The sequence below is a fragment of the Sphaeramia orbicularis genome, chromosome 1 (assembly GCF_902148855.1).
Source record: "Sphaeramia orbicularis chromosome 1, fSphaOr1.1, whole genome shotgun sequence".
NCBI classification, from domain to species: domain Eukaryota; kingdom Metazoa; phylum Chordata; class Actinopteri; order Kurtiformes; family Apogonidae; genus Sphaeramia; species Sphaeramia orbicularis.
The window spans coordinates 56858908-56880610 of NC_043957.1; the positions used below are offsets into that span (position 1 = coordinate 56858908).

Genomic DNA, 21703 nt, shown 5'->3' on the forward strand with positions numbered 1-21703 from the left:
AACACCTCCCCAGGGAGGCGTCCAGGATGCATCCGAAACAGATGCCCGAGCCACCTCAGCTGGCCCCTCTCGACGCGGAGGAGCAGCGGCTCTACTCCGAGCTCCTCCCTGGTGACTGAGCTCCTCACCCTATCCCTAAGCATGCGCCCAGCCACCCTGCGGAGGATACTCATTTCGACCGCTTGTATCCGGGATCTTGTCCTTTCGGTCATGACCCAAAGCTCATGACCACAGGTGAGGGTCGGAACGTAGATTGACCGGTAAATCGAGAGCTTCGCCTCTCGGCTCAGCTCCTTCTTTACCACAACCGACCAATACAGCGACTGCATCACTGCAGACGCTGCACCGATCCGTCTGTCAATCTCACGCTTCGTCCTTCCCTTACTCATGAACAAGACCCCAAGATACTTGAACTCTTCCACTTGGGGCAAAGACTCCCCACCGACCTGGAGAGGGCAAACCACCTTTTTCCGGTCGAGAACCATGGCTTCGGATTTGGAGGTGCTGATCCTCATCCCGCTCGCTTCACACTCGGCTGCAAACCGCCCCAGGGCACGCTGAAGGTCCAGGTTCAATGAGGCCAACAGGACAATGTCGTCTGCAAAAAGCAGAGATGAAATCCTGTGGTCCCCAAACCGGACCCCCTCCGGCCCCTGGCTGCGCCTAGAAATTCTGTCCATAAAAATTATGAACAGTACCAATGCTTTATTCTGCTGAACAGAACTTTTTACACCAGGGTTACTGTTTTGGCCCAAACCCACGCCAACATTAACTTTTGCTTTTTGGACAACAACACTCTGAGCACTGTCACAGCTCTCGGTCACATACCAAACTTCCCTTTTTACTTCCTGACGCACACACATAACACGTCATCACTTAAAGGAACAGTACAAAACTAAATACTAACAACACCTTAACAATAGTTAGAATATTTAAAGCTGAACATCCTGGTTCAGGTGGTTTTCATCTGAACAAACTGGAGCCAATGCAGAGGATTCAGGAATGATTGGTTTCCAGAAGCTCCACTGAGCACGCTCAGCTCCTGTTCCTGACATTTGGACAAGTGTGGCTTTAAAGATCCACAAGTGAAGGAAACACTGACAAACAGGAGCAGACTGAGCCATTCAATTCACTGACTGAATGAATGAGGGATGAACTGAGTCCGTTTGGACACAAAATCTGTCAGTGGGACTGAAAACACTGTTCACACATGGAAACCATATGTGCTCAATAATCCAGTCCATGTGGTCCAGATGGTGTGTTGTGGTTCTGGACTGGACTCTGACTGGTCTGTCTTATTTCTACAGAGTCTGTCCACTTCAGGTTGGTGGGAGGAGCCAGTCGTTGTCATGGTGACCTGGAGATGAAACGACAGGACGGAAACTGGAATCCAGTGGATGGGTTATACTGGTACAGGAAGTTAGGAAACAGAGTTTGTGCAGAACTGGACTGTGGATCTGCAGTTTCAGTGAGACGCAGATACACTGATTCAGTTATAGATAGTTGGTCGATCAGACCAGAATGTGATGAATCTGGACTGAGGGACTGTTTTGAATCTAGTCTAATTCTCTTTTCATCCCTGGAGCTGAGTTGTTCAGGTAAGATCATTAACACTGAACCCTAACCCTTCCACTGTCACTGTGGGCTCCAGACTCTGTGGACTCTCAGATCCTGGTCGGTCCAAGACTTCAACTCAGATTTAATGTGAGCTCACACAAACTGATCAATACAATCAGCCAATCAATAATATCCATGTGCACAAACAAACAGCTGATGAACATCATGTCACACAGAAGAAACAAACACTAACACATATGAATGTGAGTCCACTACAGTCCAATAAAATCCACTATATAGTCCAAGCCCCAGACCCCGGTCTACCCCAGTCCACTAGAGTCCCTTCGAGTCCACTTCAGACTCTAGTTTGATTCCAGTCTTCTTCCATCTGTGTCCACAGACTCTGTCAGACTGGTCCGTGGTTCCAGTCTGTGTTCAGGCAGACTGGAGGTCCGGTCTAACCAGTCCAGGTCCTGGTCCTCAGTGTGTGAAGGACACTTGGACCTTCATGGTGCCCAGGTGGTCTGTAGGGAGCTGGGCTGTGGGGCTCCTGGGCTCCTCCAGGGGGCGCGCTATGGAGCAGCGGAGGCTCCTGTGGTGCAGACGTTCACCTGTGAAGGCCATGAGTCTGCTCTGCTGGACTGTGGAAGCTCAGGGTCACAGATCTGCTCATCTGGAACAGCTGTGGACCTTACCTGCGCAGGTGGGTGGAGCTTTGATTGACAGCAGCTTCTATCAGTTCACTCACTTTGACCTCATTTATCTGTCATTTGAATTTGATCAGATCCTGATGATGTCAGACTGGTGGGAGGAGCCAGTCGCTGTAGCGGTACAGTGCAGATCAAACATCATGGAGAATGGAAAGATGTGGGATATAATTATTATTCTGACCCCTGGACCCTGAAAGCAGCAGATGTCATATGTCATCGACTGGACTGTGGATCTGCTGTGTCTGTGAGAGAATCTCGTGTATCTTTTCGTAGGTGGTCCATCAACCCCTACTGTCTTCTCTCTACATCTACACTGACAGACTGTGTGAAAACAGATCCTAGGACCGGTGGCACCACCCTGTCCCTCACCTGTTCAGGTAAGTCTATTGATGATGTTCCTGATTCTGTCAGAGTTCTTCCATGAGTCCATTCAGGTGTGTTTTATCTGAACTGTGTCAAACCGAACCCAGTCAGACCAGGTCCACACATTGGACAGTTGGACTGAAACATCAAACACATGCAGCTGAATTCAGTTCCAGTCCATGAACGTGGTCACATGACTCTGCTTTCCAACAGGCTGTTGAACAGCTCAGAAGGACTGAGTCCATTTGTTTGAAGTGGACTTTGTGTTGGTCCATGTGCTCTTTTTCCAGCTCTATGTCGGTCTGCTGGACTCTGAGGACACCATGGAAACATCACTGACACTAAACCATCTCCTTAAATGCAGATGTTTGACATGTTTATGTTTATGCATTTGGCAGATGCTTTTTTCCAAAGTGACTTACAGGGGAAAACCAATCAAATCACTCAGTCAATCAAATTTTATTTATATAGCACCAGATCACAACAAAAAAGTTTTCTCATGACACTTTATATATAGAGTTGGTCAAAACCAGACTCTTAGCCAATTTACAGAAACCCAACAGAATCCTCCAGGAGCAAACACTTGTGACTGGTGACAGTGGCGAGGGAAAAACTGACATTAGCCACATGTTTCCAGTGGTCTGAGATGAACCAGTGCACAGGTCACTGATCAAACACACTGCATTATGGTGCATTCACTGACCACTGGGATTGTGTGTGTGCATCAAACCCACTGCCTTTGAACAGACCCACTCACACATATTGAATGTTCAGTCTGACTTCAGAATGACTGTGTCTCCCCCAGCGCTGACGTTAAACTAACTCTAACCTGTGACTGAGGATCCACACAGTGGACCTGAGGCAGAGCCCTTTGGTGCTTTAGGCCAACTAGGCCAATGCTTAGAGCCCCCCAGGCCACCAGGAGGCCCCAAAGCTGCATGTTCAGCCTCATCTGAGGAGAATTCAAATGTCCTGTCTTTATCTGTAGCTGTCTCATGTGTTTATTACATCCCTTATATGTTTAAAAAGTAAACGTAGGATATGAATAAAATAAACTGATGATAGGCTGAAGCTGGTGTTTTTGGGGCATTATTAGGTCATATTCGTTGGACCGCACTGTCACACAGTTAGTGACGTGGCGGGCCGCCCACAGGTATGATGGGAATGATTGACAGCTACCCACCTACCATTCCTGTTAGCCAGAGTATTAAACAAAACAAACACCGTAATGGCATCAAAAGCCCCTTTTCCACAGCACTTCCGTTGTGGGAATATTTCACCTTTGTTCCAGAACGACGTCTGTGTAAACACAATGTTGGGATCCTTTGGTCCCACCTCTGTCACGGCTCTGTAACGCCTCTGGAGGAAGGAACAGAACCCTGATAAAGGTGGGATCAGGATTGTGGAACGCTGTGGAAAAGGAACACCTCTGGTTCCACAGCCAAGGTGTGAAGTTTGGATGACGGCGACCCCCAGTGTGGGAGAGACAGTGGTCGCATACGGAGGCACCGGCATGATTCAGCTACGGCACCAGTGTCACGTAGCCGCAGCGGGCAGGACGCCAGGCATGAAGCCGTCTGCAGCGGGCAGGACGCCAGGCATGAAGCCGTCTGCAGCGGGCCGGCCGCGGTGGCACGGGGTGGCTGCTGCACAATCCATGCCGGTGCCTCCATATGCGTCCGCTGTCTCTCTTGTGCCGGGGGTGTTTAAAAATGAGCGCTGCGTCCCCGCCCCTTTGGTTCTGGAACACAGGTCCGCTGTGTAAAAGTCCAGTCTGTCTCACCTGTTCCACCTTTTTCTTGGCTGTGGAAATCAGACAATAGTGGAAAAAAGGTGGGATCACCATCTGACCTTTTTTCTGGGATCTGTGTGTAAAGGAGGCTTTGACAGAGTCCACCCTCACACTGCCGTCTGTCCAGGGGCTTTTGTGTCTTTAAACATGTGTGTGTGTTGTTGTGGGTCCACAGACTCTGTCAGACTGGTCCATGGTTCCAGTCGGTGTTCAGGCAGACTGGAGGTCCGGTCCGACCAGTCCTGGTCCTCGGTGTGTGAAGAGGATTTGGACCTTAACGATACCCAGGTGGTCTGTAGGGAGCTGGGCTGTGGGGCTCCTGGGCTCCTCCAGGGGGGGCTCTATGGAGAGGGGGAGGCTCCAGTCTGGACCAGTGAGCTCCAGTGTGAAGGCAATGAGTCTGCTGTCCTGGATTGTAGAAGGTCCAGCTCAGCTGGGAAGACCTGCTCACCTAGAACAGCTGCTGGACTCACCTGTTCAGGTACCAAGGGGGCGTGGCTTTCATATGACAGTGTGTTCCTTTGACTCATGTCTTTGTGTCTTTGCTCAGATCCAGGTGATGTCAGGTTGGTGGGACAGCCGAGCCGCTGTGCTGGTGCTTTGGAGATGCAACACCAGGGACAGTGGAGACCAGTAGGAGACGCCTATAAAGACTGGGACCTGAAGTCTGGATCTGCTGTGTGTCAACATCTGGACTGTGGATCAGCTGTTTCAGTCAACACAACATATGAGTCTCCGTACAGAGATGTGTGGAGGGTCTCAGTTCCTTGTGTAAAGCTGAAATCTGGACTGATGGGCTGTGTTGAACTATATGATCCCATTAATCTCTCATCTGATGTGAATGTGGTGTGTTCAGGTACAAACGGACACAAACTGTGTCTGAACTGAATTCTCAGTGATCAGATGGTTCTGACTCTTGACGTTTAAAGTTACATCTAATGAATCTGTTCATTTCATCAGTTGATTATTTTGTCTCAGTTCATAGTTTTTTCTTTCAAATGTGTCAAATATTGACCTTTGACCTTTGTAACGTCCAGATCCCAAATGAACGTCTTCATTTGGACCAGATGAGGCTGAAAACACAAACATATTTCCTATTAGTCTCATTTAGGACAAAAGGACCAAATGTTGACATGTGAGACTGTAAAACCACCACATGTTTGTCATTTTTTACCCATAATGCCTTTGAAGGTCAGCTGTGCTCTAAATGACCCATTCCTCCATTTTTTCATTGGTCAGTGTTCATCCCATCCCAAACTCCTGTGGATCAGATCCATCTGTGTCTCTGAGGAGGATGGATTCTCTGACTGCTTGTTTGTGCTCATGTGTGCTGCTTGGTCCAATCATGTCTCTGTGTGTGGACAGATCTGCTGCCTCAGCCCAACATCTCCCTGTCTGACGGGGTCTTTGAGGTCTACCAGCAGGGGTTCCGGGTGCTTGTGTTCTCCGACTTCACCATCACATGCTCCGTCCAACCACAGTACCCAGGAGGCTCCTTCCAGCTGATCTCCGACACCGAGAAGCCCCTGAACCTCACCCTTCCGGCTGTCAATCACTCCGCCCACTTCCTGTTGTCTGCCATGGGCCACGCCCACCGAGGGAACTACACATGTGTTTATCACGTGGACATTTATAACCGCAGCTTCTCGTCGTCTCAGAGCCCCGCCCTCTATCTCACTGTCGGAGGTAACGTCAGGACAAACATGCAAACACCCACAATGCATCAGTAACAGTCATATGACCATGTTCCACAACATTCCCAGTGAACAGGTGTGAGCAGCTCCAAGAATAAGTCCGGATTCTTTAAGGTCTCATTTTTATAAATTTATCATTGACTTGATCTGATCACAAACAAAATATAACTCAGCTGAGGATCCACACCCCAAGCAGGGAAATGGATCCAGACATTCCAATGCACATCACTTTTATAATCCTTGTAAACTGATCTTCAAACTATGGGCTTAACCCCTTGTGCTAGGTGGGCAGGGTCACAGAAAATGGACTGGTGTCATCTGACTTTAAAATCAAGCTGATGTGATACCTCAACTCTATGTAAAACCCCCTATTTAGTGTTTACCTCTGAATCTCTAGCTGTTTACAATCGTCTGTGGGCATGTGTATTAGTCCTGTGATCATAAATCTGTCAGTTTAGTATGTGACCAAGATGTAACCTATCTAGTGACACAAAGGAACCCTAACTAATACTGACTAATATGTGATTAAACTTAAGGATTCAACTATCTAAATTAAAATAACATTCACTCCTTTAATCTGAGCTCAGTTCAAACCATAGTTGAGTTTAAACTCAAGTTTAAACCCAGTCCATCCAGGTTGAATGCAGAGCTCATTCACATAAACACTAATGTCTCTGTAACTATTACTCAGGTCTGACGTACGACGCTCACATCCAGGTCCTGTTATTTCCATACAGAAGCTCTAAAGTGTTTATGTCGAAGCACTTTCACGGATCTGACATCCAAAGGAGCACAAATCATTATATTCAGGTCTTGGGTTCCACTAACAGACTGGTAACAGCAACTCAACGTAAGAGCCGACAAGACCTCCGACACACACAGTAAACACACACTTACACAGGATTCCAAACAGTCCAGATGGACTTGAAAAATATTAGAATGAATCAGAAAACTGTCCGATGCTCTCCCTAACAATAGTCCAACACTGGTTGAACACAAAACATATGGAAGGAAATGAGCCTTTCCAGTAAAGTGGAGTTCACAGCTGTTCCTGTTGGAATGTGTCCTCAGTGCATGTCCTCATGTCTCAGTTGGACAACTCACTGCTGATGGAGTTAACACTGACCTCTTCAGTTTAAGGTTCACCTTTAACGTTCATGAGTTCAGTGTGTCCCAGGGTCTGATGCTCAGCTTTAAAGTTACAAACTTATGTTTAAACCCTTCAGTTTGATATGTGGCCCAAATAAACCTCTGAAAAAAAGTACAAAATAAAAATAGATCCTCAAAAACTTCAGTTCCACTGATCAACATCCTACCATCCTCCATGGAACAGATGGACATCCTGGTATGTCCTCATGACGGCGTCCCAGAGGAAGACAACAGTTCTGTTGTGTAACATTTGCTGTCGCAGGTGGGAGAAATCTTTGGTCCCTTTGAGGCTCTTTCACACTGTACTCTGGCATGTTGAATTTATGTGTCTGTCCTCCCTAATCTATGTAGCGGAGCTTCGTCAAGTAAATGCACACAGAGTCAAGTCAAAATCAGAGATCGAGCAGAACTGGAGCCGCATTAAGTGTTTATTCATGCATGAATAAACACTGAGTTGATATCTGCGGAAACAAATGACTTTTCGCTCTGGGAGACCACTTTTATATTGAAAAAAGTAGGTTGGGTTTAGCTACAAACCATACCCACTTTTTAATCATATTTTGAACATTGATCTAGTCATGTCGGAAACCCTCTTTTCAGCTTGTCTCTGATAGGGTAAGGTCTTTTGGTGTCTGTCAGGATTAGTCAGAACATATACATAAGTAACTAACTCCCAGTATTGGTTTATCTCATATTAATATGTAACTTTTTCCCAGAATATGTAAATGTTTCCCAGAATGTCCAAATTTCCACTCGTGTACTTCTTTTGTACACCACGTTTTCCGAAACTTTCATGAGCTCACATGTTCTTTCTTCCTGCCCATTTTGTAACTTTCCATAAATTCACGTGTTCTTTCGATGGCTACACGTGTTCATTCTTTTGTTGTTCTCCCTGGAAAAAAAGTCAGCTACTCTGGTACAATCTACACATTACACTAAGAATAACTTCTGGCATGCAAATGAATACAGGTTAAATACTTTTGAAAACAAATTGAATACTTTGATTAAAATACTGATTTTTGACACCACACTGTCCATGGAAGGGAATTAAACATGGGGAGTTAAACATGTATTTTTCTAAAGTTGATGGTTCAACAGTGAAGCTCAAAGTTGAAATGAACCTCCGTGACTGAATCAAACAGTAAAATAATAGATTTAAAGAAACATATCAGAGAACTTCAGCTACATCTTTGAGGAGTTTGTTTGAATGGATCCATTGAACTAAATCAGCCTTTCTTAAAGTTGAAAATGTCCAATAAAAGCAGCTGTTGGATGATTTGTGTATTTTTTTCATCAGTTTCTTCTTGGATGTGAATGTGTTCCAGTTGTTTCCAGGTCATCATTGATCTGATCAGTTCTTTTCTCTTTGTGATCAGCAGAATAATGACCGACACGTGTTCATGGACGTCGGTTTAAAGGTTGTTTCTATTGTGTTTCAGACTCGGTGACAAATCTGAATCATCTGGGTGGTGCTGATCGTCCTGGCTCTGCTCATATTTGATGTCTGCCTCTTCTTCTTCTATAAGGTTGGTTCACATCTTTCCTCAGTGGATTCATTGGACTGTAGACGCAGTCACACACACATCGGTCTGAACTGGACATGTCTGCTGCCATGTTTGTTCCAGGTCTCCGTGAAGCGGATCCAAATGAAGGAGGACACAACCACAATGAAGTTCAGGAACAAACATCCCATAATAGTCCCAGTGGCTCAGTGTGAGTCCAGCTGATATTTGGATCTGATCAACAGTTTCACAGCTGAACCAATTGAGGTTTTGCACATACGTCATATGATCACGTGGTTTTCTGTTTACGACGCCATATTGGTAGGCAAGCTTTCCTTGGATCGTACAGTTACCCATTGTTGGTGATATTTCTCTTTCTCCTGTGTAGATCTACAATAACATAAAGCTTTAAGCAGTGTGATCATGCTAACCACATGTGTTGCGGTTGGTTGCAATAGATGAGTTTCATGTGACTTATGCATACATTAAGACTTGGAGGAGGAAGTCACGCCGAAAGTTAGGCAGAAAGACCGCTGGGTTCCACTGGTGGCAGCGGTGGTTATGTTCTGCCGACCGCTGTTTATAGTTATTACCGCGGTTAGCGTAGCTTCTCAGTATAGTTTGCATGCATGTCTGTTGCGCTTAGTGGCGTGGAAAAAAAGAATTGCCATCATGTGGTACGGTGATGAAGACCACTTTAAACCTACCAGGAGGGCTTCCCCTGGACTATCACCCTATAGAGAGACAGTGACTGTGGATCTGCCTGCTCCCTTTGCCGGCAATGGCAGCCAGAGCTTCCTCAGCTGGAAGTGGCAGTCGGAGCTACAGCGGGCGACAACAGTGAGTTCAGCTGGAGCTGGTGACAATACTCCCCACCCGTCTGTGACAGTCTGCTTTTCTACAATGGGACAGCCTTCCTGATGCGGTCAAGTCAAATTATGTGGCCATGAAAGAGAAGATGGGATCGGCTCTTGGACAGAGACAGTTAATGGACCGTTTTAGAGCTAACGTATCAGCTGAGTGAGCCGGCTAGAGCTGGTACTTGTGTTTTTTCCTCCGAGTTGCACGTGTATCACTGTTGTTAGTAAACACTGAAACTCATCTATGGTGCCTTTATCACAAGCAGACATACTCGCAAATAACAAAACACGCAAACACGAGTCCAAAGAAAAACACGATATAAAGCAACAGTTCTGACTTCCTGGATCCAGATAGCGTGCCTACCAATATGGCAGTGTAAACAACAATCACATGACCAGTGACGTCAGCTGCAAGTCCTCAATAAACACCTTCATTCTGTTCTGATGTTTCATGATCTTTCAGCGGCTGAGCTTCTGTTCAGAGTTTATACACATGAAACACCACTTTATTCTGATCATTTTCTGACTTGGTTTGGAAAATACTTCCTTATCAGAATAGTCCAAAGAGTTCTTCACTCTGTGTGTGATGCTTTTATTAATACAGTAGAACAACATTTATACTGAAATATGACTTTTATGTGTAAAAATGAGCCTTTGATTCTCTGGTGGTGATCCTAACCTCCATCCTAGTTGACTGAACAGTTGAATTGTTGGTAAAACCTGGAAGATCTCCAAAGCCACATCCAGATGAGCTTCCATCTCATCACGTCCAACATGAACTAGAGTTCTTGTGCTTTGAGTCGACCAAGTTTTCTGTCCTACGTTCACTGGACAGTCTGAACCCTTGAAACCATTTGTATCATATTTGCTACACCAGGTCTGAAACCTTTGTCTAATCAACAGGATCCATACATTCCTTAAAAATGTGTTGTATATGACCCGGTACATGGTTTCTGCACCCTGGTGGATTACCATCCCACAGCAGCCAGTGGAAAGGCTTTTTTTTCCTCCCCCCTTTTCAATATGGCCGCTAATCATCCAACTTTGCTTCCCCACCCTGTATGTATGTGTGTATGTATGTGTATATATATATATATTATATATATATATATATATATATATTATATATATCTATATAATATATATATATATATACACACATATGTATATATACATATATATGTGTGTGTATATATATATGTATGTATGTATATATATGTATGTGTATATATATCTATATATATCTATATATATCTATCTATATATATATATATATATATATATATATATATATATATATATATATATATATATATGTGTGTGTGTGTGTACACACATACATACAGGGTGAGGAAGCAAAATTTACAATGAACATTTAGTTGTTTTTTTCTCAGCAGGCACAATGTGAATTGTTTTGAAACCAAACATATATTGATGTCATAATCATACCTAACACTATTATCCATACCTTTTCACAAACTTTTGCCCATATGAGTAATCAGGAAAGCAAATGTCAAAGAGTGTGTGATTTGCTGAATGCACTCATCACACCAAAGGAGATTTCAAAAATAGTTGGAGTGTCCATAAAGACTGTTTATAATGGAAAGAAGAGAATGACTATGAGCAAAACTATTATGAGAAAATCTGGAGATATATATATATATATTATATAAATTATTTTGGTTTCTAGTTTTTACAGATGGGATTTCTGGCTCTTTGAAGGGAGTCGGATCTTGAGCAGCTGTTCCTTCAGAGCCGTTCAAAGACTGGCTCCTGTTCTATTATTTTGCAGAATCAAACAGGGGTCATTTGTTTAAATCATGGAAACCAATCACTGGTAGCAGTTATAAGATAACATCTGGATCAGAATAATTCAAACTGACACATCCCATAAATATATACTCTATTGGTGGGAATTATTCTGAAATATTGATTGTAACTTCATTTGTCTTGTGTTTTCATTGTAAACATTCCAGAAGGTGGTGCTATATCCCCACGCTTTGGACAGATCCCTATTTTGAATGTTCCCAAAAAAAAAAAAAACTTTGCGGCACAATAAAACTATGCAGGCTACAGATAACTTCCATGCAGAACATTTTAACAGTACAGAAAAAATATAAAAATAGTAAATTCTACTGCCTCTCCTTCGTATCCTTTTGAGTTAAGGAAGTCAACTGATTGAACTTTGGACGTCTTGAAGCGACTCTCTACCTGATAATATTATCCTGTCATAGAGTCTATTTATTTATTTATTTATTTATTTATTTATTCATTTATTAAGGCTTAGGATAAACCAGGGCCTGGCTTCTCCACCACGTAAGGGGATCTGCTTTTCGGGAGAAGATGCTCCTCCAGTTAATCCCACATCTGCATTTTTTTCAGTCATTAATATTTCCTCCTCCCTGATACAGCAATAAATGCGGCTCCAGTCAGACGGACTCAGGCAGCGCTCACTCCTCCCCTAAGGTAGCTGATAACCAGAGGTGGGCAGTAATGCTTCGTTATGTTACTTAAGTATCTTTTTACAAAGATTATACTTTTAAGAGTATTTTTAATACACCTTACTTTTTACTTTCACTTGAGTACATTTATGAGATGAACACTACTTCTACTCTGTTACAATGGGGTACATTCTGCTCATTACTTTTATTTTTGGTCATTTGTTACAGCACAAACTTTTTGTTTTGTTAGACTTCCGCAAAAACTCACATGACCATTTTTCACCAATCAAACATAGCACTGGTTTTGTTGGATGTAGTCAGTAACTATGTTTGAGTCCGTACCACCAATCAGATGTAACCAGGCAGTCACATGACAGTTTGGTTCTGGTTTCACACAGGAGCAGAGTGAACACACGGAGCACAAAACACGGAGTCGACGTCAGCAACGGATGAAGCAACAGCTGGTGATCAGATTTAGACGAGACAGAAGAGGTGGAACAGCTCTCAGAGCCGGCTGGTGGCATAGAGCACATAGACGGTTCCCTGTTCCAGAGCCGGTACCTACTGAGCATGTGCATGAGTGACAGAGGACAGACAGGTGTAGAACTAAGCATCCAGGTAAAGACTGGAGGATTTATCAGCATGAAAAGGCCTTCCAAGGCCTTAGCTGCACAGTTTAGAAGAGCAGAGAAGAGGAGGCAGAAAAGTAATCCAATTACCAGATGTATGGAACCTTTTACAATGTCATAAAATGTTTGATGGTACTAGTTACAGCTAGCTGAACTGAATGAGCAAAGTTGGTTACTAATGGAACTGTAGATGAATAAGATATGAGAGATCTGCTAAGGTGTGTGGGTTACTGCTGATGAACTGGGTTACATATGTTTCTATGTGGTTTATGTATGTTTCTATGTGGTTTATATATGTTTCTATGTGGTTTATATATGTTTCTATGTGGTTTATATATGTTTCTATGTAGTTTATATTTTTTTCTATCTGGTTTATATATGTTTCTATCTGGTTTATATATGTTTCCATGTGGTTTATATATGTTTCTATGCGGTTTATATATTTTTCTATCTGGTTTATATATGTTTCTATGTGGTTTACATATGTTTCTATCTGATTTATTTATGTTTCTATCTGGTTTATATATGTTTCTATCTGGTTTATATCTGTTTCTATGTGGTTTATGTATGTTTCTATCTGGTTTATATATGTTTCTATGTGGTTTATATACACTGTTAGACAGATCTATAAAATAAACAGTTATTTACCTCTTATCAACCAGTAAAATACTGTAAATTCCCTTTGTAGTAAATTACTGTAATCTGCATCATGTGAGGCTTTAGTGAGCACATCCACAATATACAGTACCTACAATATTTTAAAAAAAATTCTTTATGACACTGATTTTTTTAATGGCTGCTTTTGGCACTTGACCAGACCCAGTCATTTTTATCTCAGACATTTGGAATCTGACACTTGGGCTGACGGTGCAGGTGGAACCCATGGTGGAACCAACAGGTTTTACCGAGGGGGAGGTTTCAGTGACGGACACTGTTTGTTTAACGTTTTTTCCGTTTGTTGAACTTTACAAAGTCATTTGATCTCTTTCTCATTTTGATAGATTAACTGTGGCTGACGGTTCAGTGTTAGCTCGTAGAACCAACAGTGGTTTCAATGTCACCGACACCACGGACTTCTGGAGAAGCGATTTTATCATCAGAGAAACCACAAAGAAAGCATTAAGGTAAGAAGGAGAAGCATAAAGAGGGGAAGTTAGCATTATCATGTGACATTTAATTCTCTGGAGTTAGCCATGGCTAGTGTTTGCATTAGCTGAGCAAATACTAGCCCCAGTCGTCTGCAGTAGTAAATGTCGCTAACATTGAAGCTAACGCTAACAATGTTAGCTAACTACTGTTGCAGAAACATAACATTACTACTGCTAATTAATACTGTTGGTTAACGTTACTGTTAATATTGTCAAGCATTAGTTCACGTCAGCTGTGCATTTTCATGAAACATTTTGTGGCGGTAACGCTAGTATTGCCCATGAAAAATCAGTTCAGGGTAATTAGCTCAGCTATTTTTCCTGGTGTCCATCAGATGTACGTTAAATCAAGCAAATCACATATAGTGTAGTGAATGACATGAAATGGCATCAAATATATAGTGAGCAAATTGGTTTCAGTCTTATGGACTGCACTGTATTGTTGTTTTTAAGATGTGTTTTAAACATGTTGTAATCCCAGGCGTTTTCTATGTTTTAAAGACAACTGCAACAAAGCTCTCCATTGAGACAGACATAACACTGCCATCCACACCAACACTGATGATCCATGGTAAGAGAAGACTTCTGTGATTTTGAGGAAGGTTAGTGTATCCCTTTTGAAGTGTGCTTTGTCAAGATGTGGAATGTCTTTTTTTGTCTTTAAGGGAACACATTTCTCTGTGCAAAAAGTGGATGGTGAGCATGGACTTAAAGGTGGCCTACGTTTTGGAGGAGGACCTGGGCTTTGCAGATGCCTTGTCTGTGTTTTTTGAATGCTTCTATGTCTTCAACATAGAATATCAGGAGCCTGCTTGTGCAACGTTGGAACCCATACAACGGTAAGTGCTTTTTCTCTTCTTTGCCATGTTGCTGTTAATTCAGAGTTGATATTTTTCACTGTCTCTGAGCTGTAATAAGCCATGTAGATGTATATTGATGTATGTTTTTTGTTTTTTTTCCCATCCTCTCTTGCCCAAAGATTCTTTGTGAGGATCAACACAGAGGAAGGGACAAAATGCACCGCACGAACTGGAGTGAGTCCAAGACAGGAGCAGTGGTGAAGAGGAAGGCAGGGGCCATCAACAGCAGAGTGGTCTCCTTCCTTCGCCAGCTGACAGAGTTTGAGTGGAAGAACTTGGACTAGGTGAGTTACCTCAGAGTCTGAGCGGACAGCCCTCTCCTACCTGCAGCCTCTGCCTGTTGCAGAGGCATCTTCACAGAGTAGATGGGACGATGTGACAATCATGTGTGCATGCATTACACACTCAAGTTCATGTTGAAATTTTACAGTAACTTGCTGGCAACAGCGTTGCCAGCAAGTTACTGTAAAAACCCTATGAAATGTCTAACAGTGTACGTTTCATTGTGGTTACCTCCGCCAAGGAGGTTATGTTTTTGCCAGGGTTTGTTTGTTTGTCTGTCTGTCTGTTTGTTTGTTTGTCTGTCCGTTAGTGTGCAACATAACTCAAAAAGTTATGGACAGATTTGGATGAAATTTTCAGGGTTTGTTGGAAATGGGATAAGGAAGAAATGATTAAATTTTGGTGGTGATCGGGGGGGGGGGGGGGGGGGGGGGGGGGGGGGGGGGGGGGCACGGGGGGGGGGGCACTGATCAGCCTTGGCGGAGGTCTTGCGCTCTCCGAGTGCTTCTAGTTTATATATGTTTCTGTCTGGTTTACATATGTTTCTATCTGGTTTATATATGTTTCTATGTGGTTTGTATATGTTTCTATCTGGTTTATATATGTTTCTGTCTGGTTTATATATGTTTCTATGTGGTTTATATATGTTTCTGTCTGGTTTACATATGTTTCTATCTGGTTTATATATGTTTCTGTGTGGTTTGTATATGTTTCTATCTGGTTTATATATGTTTCTGTCTGGTTTATATATGTTTCTATGTGGTTTATATATGTTTCTGTCTGGTTTACATATGTTTCTATCTGGTTTATATATGTTTCTGTGTGGTTTGTATATGTTTCTATCTGGTTTATATATGTTTTTATGTGGTTTGTATATGTTTCTATCTGGTTTATATATGTTTCTATCTGGTTTATATATGTTTCTATCTGGTTTATAGATGTTTCTATCTGGTTTACTATATGTTTCTATCTGGTTTATATGTTCTATGTGGTTTATATATGTTTCCTATCTGGTTAGAACCGGCCCTGACACCCCTGGCCGTACATTCAAAGTCTGTTTTCCTTAAGGTCTATGAAACAGAACAGCTGTGTTCATGCGCTGTCATCTGTATCTGCCCAAACAAGTCCACATTTCAGCCAATAAGAACTCAACTTCAAATTTGAGAAACCACGTCACATTCAGTTGTAATAAGTTTAGTTTTGGCTGTGGACAGTCTAGCGCTGTTTGTAATACAGTTTGTTTAATTAGAGTTAAAGATATTCGACAGAAGGGGAGATATGTTCAAAGACATCTAGGCTAACTGGTCAAAGTAAATAGAAAACCATGCACAGTATCTGCCTCCATTACAACAGAATGAATGTGATTTAACCAACAATGATTATTACAAAGTATATTTGTAAGTAGCTGTAATGTTCCCATATATATTTTATTTTAACATTTCATTTATTAATTGCTGAATTTAAAAGAACAAAAAATATGATGTTACTCAGGAAGTACTCAGTACTTGAGTATTTAGTACTTTTTTACTTTTACTTGTGTAATTATTTGGATGACTACCTTTTACTTGTACTTGCGTAATATTTTTCTAAAGTAACAGTACTTTTACTTGAGTATAATTTTTGGCTACTCTACCCACCTCTGCTGATAACTCCTCCCCTAAGTTAGCTGCACACGTAGCTGCATTCAAGTGAATGGGTTGTGCTGCGGACAACTCATACTTCGCTGTCATTGGTGGTTCAGGTGAAGGCAGCGTGGACAGCTCAGACTCATGGACACACAGGTGAAGCATGAAGGCAGCTAGTTACTTTCCCAAAAAGTTATTGAATTAGTAACAGAATTACTCCCTCATAAATGTAATTAGTTACCAGGGAAAGTAATTATTGCGTTACTTTTTTGAAAAACCTTCAAATATGTAAAAGGAAACTGATTTTTGAGTGTGTTTCACAGGCCAGTTGTACAGAGTAGAACAGCAGACAGGTACTGAAGACCAGGACTGTGGTGAGGCTGGGGTCCACCAGGACCCGGCTGGGGTCCACCACATAAGTGCGTATCTGCATTTATAGGAAGAAGATGCTCCGCCAGTTAATCCCACATCTCCACTTTTTTCAGTCACTCCTCTCTGATCCAGCTGTAAAAGTCTCCAGTCCAGTCAGTCAGACTCACTGATAACTCCTCCCTTAAATTAGTTGTGCATGTAGATGCATTCAAGTGAATGGGGTGTGCTGCGGACAGCTCAAACTTAGATGTCATTAGTGGTTCAGGTGAAGGCAGCGTGGACAGCTCAGACTCATGGACACACAGGTGAAGCATGAAGGTGTGTGGGTAATCTGAATAGAAGAACGGCTCGTAAACGAACGGCTCGTAAACGAACGGCTCGTAAACGAACGGCTCGCAACGAATCGGTTCTTATCGTTCACTGAAAAGAGACGTTCAAAAGACTCAACTCGTATGCGAACGTTACATCTCTCGTGCTTGGCTGAGCGAGCCAGGACGGATGACAGCTGTTCGATATCAGTGCAGAGTAACGCACCACATTTCACTGCTGGGAACGGCAACGGCGTTGTAACATTTCAAACAGTAATTTATTAGATTACCTGTTACTGGAAAACAATAACAGCATTAGTAACGCCACTATTTTTAACGCTGTTATTCCCAACACTGTATATAAATAATAAGAGATATAAACTGGTACATTTATTCAACTGACATGACTGTAATAGAATATTTGGTTGCTGTGGAAAATGAGGTTACACAAGTTGATCTTACACTCAATCATATGTTCCTGTCTGTGCGTGCACACACACACGCACACACACAATAGGAGTTAATGTTCATCCAGTCAGATTAAAGACTATAGCTCCTTGTCTTTATTCTGAACACATGCACAGACACAACAGCAGTTTCTCTCAGTCTAGTTCAAACAGAGGACAGAGGTGGACTGAACCACATGGAACATTTACTAGACAGAAAAAAACATCAGCTAACTCCCACCCAACAGCATAAACAGTGATCTACGTTTCAATGCAGCAAAAATACGGACTGGTGATGATAATAATGTGTTGGTATTTAGTAGTAGAAGTAAACAAATGTCCTGGTTTAACCCTGGTATTTCCTGCTCTTCTGAACCAACTGTCGAATGCAGCGCCTGCGCACTGCTGTACACAGGTGGAGCCCAGAGGCTGAGCCAGGGAAAGGGAGGAGGGATGGACTGGATCAAACCATTTCACAGACTACATAGATTGGGGGGGTGCTGTATTTTGCTGTTAAAATATTACGTTTCAACCATGTACTGTATATGGTTTTGACATGTTTCTAGCATGTTAAAAATGGACATAAAGTAAACAAGAAAAAAGAAAAATTTCAGCAACCTTCAAATATTTTAGGGGTGCTGAGAATCAATTTGGGGGCGCTTCAACACCCCCAAAACTGGGCTAAGAACACCCATGATAATAATACATGACCCTTGCGCTTTTTTTGGACACTTAAAGACGCTTCACAAACAAACAAAACAAAAAGAACAGAGAGAAAAAAAAAAGAGGCTCAAGAAAATGCAAGTTTGAACAGGTGAGACTTGAGCAGTGATTTGAAGTTTTGTGCTGAGTCTGAGTTCCTGAGGTTTTGTGGGAGTGAGTTCCATAGGGAGGGGGCGCCTGCAGCAAAGGCTCGGTCCCCCCAAAGTCCGGTGCTTTGTCCTAGTGGTGGGCATGAGGAGGTGAGTGTTGGCTGATCTGAGGCTGGGGATGGGTAGGGGGCAGTGAGAGAGGGAGGGGCTAGGTTATGGAGGGACTTGTAGGTAACAAACAGATTGTATAATTACATTTTGTAAATGTGCTATTTTATTTTACTAAACATATTCACATTCATATTTTTTTATTATTTTTAGTATTTCAATATATGTCAGTTAAATTTGATCAAATACAGCGTAATAGTTATACATCAATGTTTTTGAATCTTTACATTAAATATTGACAGATATTTGGGAGGGGTGGGGTATGTTGTTTAGGAGTGGCACATTTCTACATGTGTACATGTGTCTGAACCTCTGGACTTAATATTTTATGTTCAGGCTGTATTCAGTTCATATCTGGACTGAGTTTAGACTGAGGCTTTTTGAAAGTAATATCATTGTAGTGGATTTAGCTGATTTAGGGCCATAAGTTTTGTATATAAAAAAATAAAATTTGAAACTGAAAATTTAAGTTTTGATCTTGAATTTTGAAAAATACAACAATGTTTTCAAATTAAAAATAAGTGTCTGAAAAGTTTTATCAGGTCAAATATAATTTTGATTCACTTCAGTAATTCTTTTGAATAAATTATTTATTTTCATTTTTCACTTTATATTTTAATATTTGAGGTTTGATTTTTTTTAGTTGCATATTTTATCTTTTAAGATTCAGATCTTAGTTTTTACAGTTTCACATCTTATTTTGCACTTTCAGACTCTTTTTTTCGCTGTCAAATCTTTTTTTCACTTTCAGATCTCTTTTTTTCACTTGTTCAACTTTTGGCCCTGATGTGGTGTGGAGTGCGTGGCCTCAACTGAGAGGGGCGTGGAATCATAAGTGACAGCATGACAAAAAACTTAGGGACCTTCTCTGCTCATGTTGCCTTCAGGGAACGTAGGAACTAAAACAATTCAGACTCAACACTTTATATACACTATATTCACGTCACTGCAGAGGCGACTTCTCTCAGACTGCAGTGGAAGCTCAGCTTCCCCTAAATTACGAAAATTAAATGGTCAAATATGTTTGGTTGTGTTGACAATTCATTGACTACAAATGTGTTTGAACACGTTCATCTCACAGACGAATTCGTTCAGAATCAGTTTTTATCCCAAATCAGTGGACTGGATGTTGTTCACTTCTCCTCCATTCCCATGTCTGTGTTTTCTCATTCCATCTCTGCTCAGTGCATTTGTCCGTAGACGCTCAGCGTCCATGCACTTCAATGGGACTGAGTGGAACTGCTTTTTTCATTACCTCAAAACTGGACGGTAATTGGATAAATTCCACGATGTTGTCCCATCGCCGGACGCTCAGCGTCTCTGGGGGTGAATGGAGCTGTGGGCGGAGCTCGACTGGGCTGGACGCTGAGCTTCCACGTGCTGATTGGAGGATCGGTTGAAAGGCTGATCCTGTTTGATTGACAGCTATTCTGAGATCTACTCCTTCACTGACACAGTTCAGTTTAATACCGTCGCGCACAGGGATGGGAATCGAGAACCAGTTCTTTTTGAGAACCGGATCCCAGTAGCTCGATTCCTTGGAAGCATTTGCCTGTCTGCTTATTGATTCCGCCTTTGTTGCGCATGCGCGATGACGTCACACGTACGCTGCATTGTTTTGGTCAGAACATAGCTAACATGGTGTTGAGGCAGAAACAGTCTAAACAGACGACACCAGGTCCACTGGAACACTGTCAAAGCTTCCATTTCTTCAAAAGGATGGAATCCCTCCTATCTGCTCAAACATTTGTCCACAGCATGTGATTCATTTGATTCACTACTTAGTAGTGCTTGTGAATCTAGCGGCAGAGTGAACACCAGGCCGTCATCCAGGTCCAGTTCTGGTTCTGGTGCGGACAACAAATGTCGTACCCCCTCAAATCCAAGTTTCCAAAGTTAGGGGAAAGGAAATGAGGTGCACAACAATGGGAGACGAGCAGAGTTGAACCGGTTCCATGTAGTAGAAATGCAGCATCAGAGGAATTAGTAAAGCGTCTTTGGTTTCACTTTCACTGTACACCCCCCCCCCCCCCCAAACCGGGTCTGGCGTCACCCGTTATTATTATTTGTACATACTGTATACGTTATATTTTCTGTGCAGAGATCGAAATATAAAAGACAGTTAATGCAAACACACCCGCTTGTACTCTTTTATTCCCTCACCCAATTAGAATCGATAAGGAATCGGATCGATAAGCAAAATCAATAATGGAATCGAAATCGTTAAATTCTTATCGATTCCCATCCCTAGTCGCGCATTCTGCTTGAGAAATTAAGAGAGAAACCACTACGAAATGACTTGTTCATTTCTTGCACTGTAAATAAAACACACTCATTGTACTTCCTTGTTTCAATTTAACATAATTTCAGTGTTTTCTTGTTTACTTGGTACAATAAGGTCACTGACCATTTTCTTAAAAAGGAACGGAGGGCCGAATTTATGTTTAAATAACTTGACAATTTCTTTTTTTTTTTTAGTAAGCCGACAATGAGCTTACCCTGTCTGAAAGACGAGCAGCCACCACTGTGTCACTGGTCGTGAAAAAACTCATGCCAGTGACAAACCTACATTTAAAAAGCGGTTTCAGACAGTAATGAGCACCATTTGCTGTATAAGAGTAATAAATTATGCCAGACTGTGCAGATAAACAGCCACTCATTATATAGTTTCCACATAGCACAGTGAAGGCAAGTCAGTTTGTGGTTTAACATCCTGCTCCAGGCACAACAGCAGGGAAATGAACAGAAAGTAAAACTCAGCGCTTCGACTGTCAGAAAAAGGAGTAAATCTAACATGAGGGATACTTTTAAGTTCCAGAGAACGGTGGGTGGATCCAGTGAACACTGCTGTGACACTGCACTGGATCGAGTCGCTATAATACAGACTGAGTTGGCATTAATGAAGTCAAACAAAATGACATTCGCCAGCATTAAACAAAATATAAACAGCAGAAGAGTGCAAATGTGTATGCACTGAAAAAAATC

General features: G+C 42.2%; 1 protein-coding gene across 5 annotated transcripts in view; it reads left to right on the forward strand.

Annotated features, from left to right (window-relative positions):
- Positions 1-21703, forward strand: part of LOC115427623 (von Willebrand factor A domain-containing protein 7-like) — an 80867-nt gene that overhangs the window by 23649 nt on the left and 35515 nt on the right. For 2 of the 5 annotated variants that reach the window (XM_030146256.1, XM_030146249.1), the window contains exons 1-7: positions 6050-6108; positions 8705-8791; positions 8891-8978; positions 13699-13821; positions 14347-14416; positions 14511-14684; positions 14825-14989. Coding sequence is in view for 1 of the 5 variants with exons in the window: in XM_030146239.1 (XP_030002099.1) it covers positions 18693-18700 (8 nt within the window). In the remaining 4 variants the exon portion in view is untranslated. Of the gene's footprint in view, positions 1-6049; positions 6109-8704; positions 8792-8890; positions 8979-13330; positions 13822-14346; positions 14417-14510; positions 14685-14824; positions 14990-18578; positions 18701-21703 lie in introns of those variants that run through there. The other 3 variants (XM_030146264.1, XM_030146271.1, XM_030146239.1) reach the window with 3 other exon arrangements.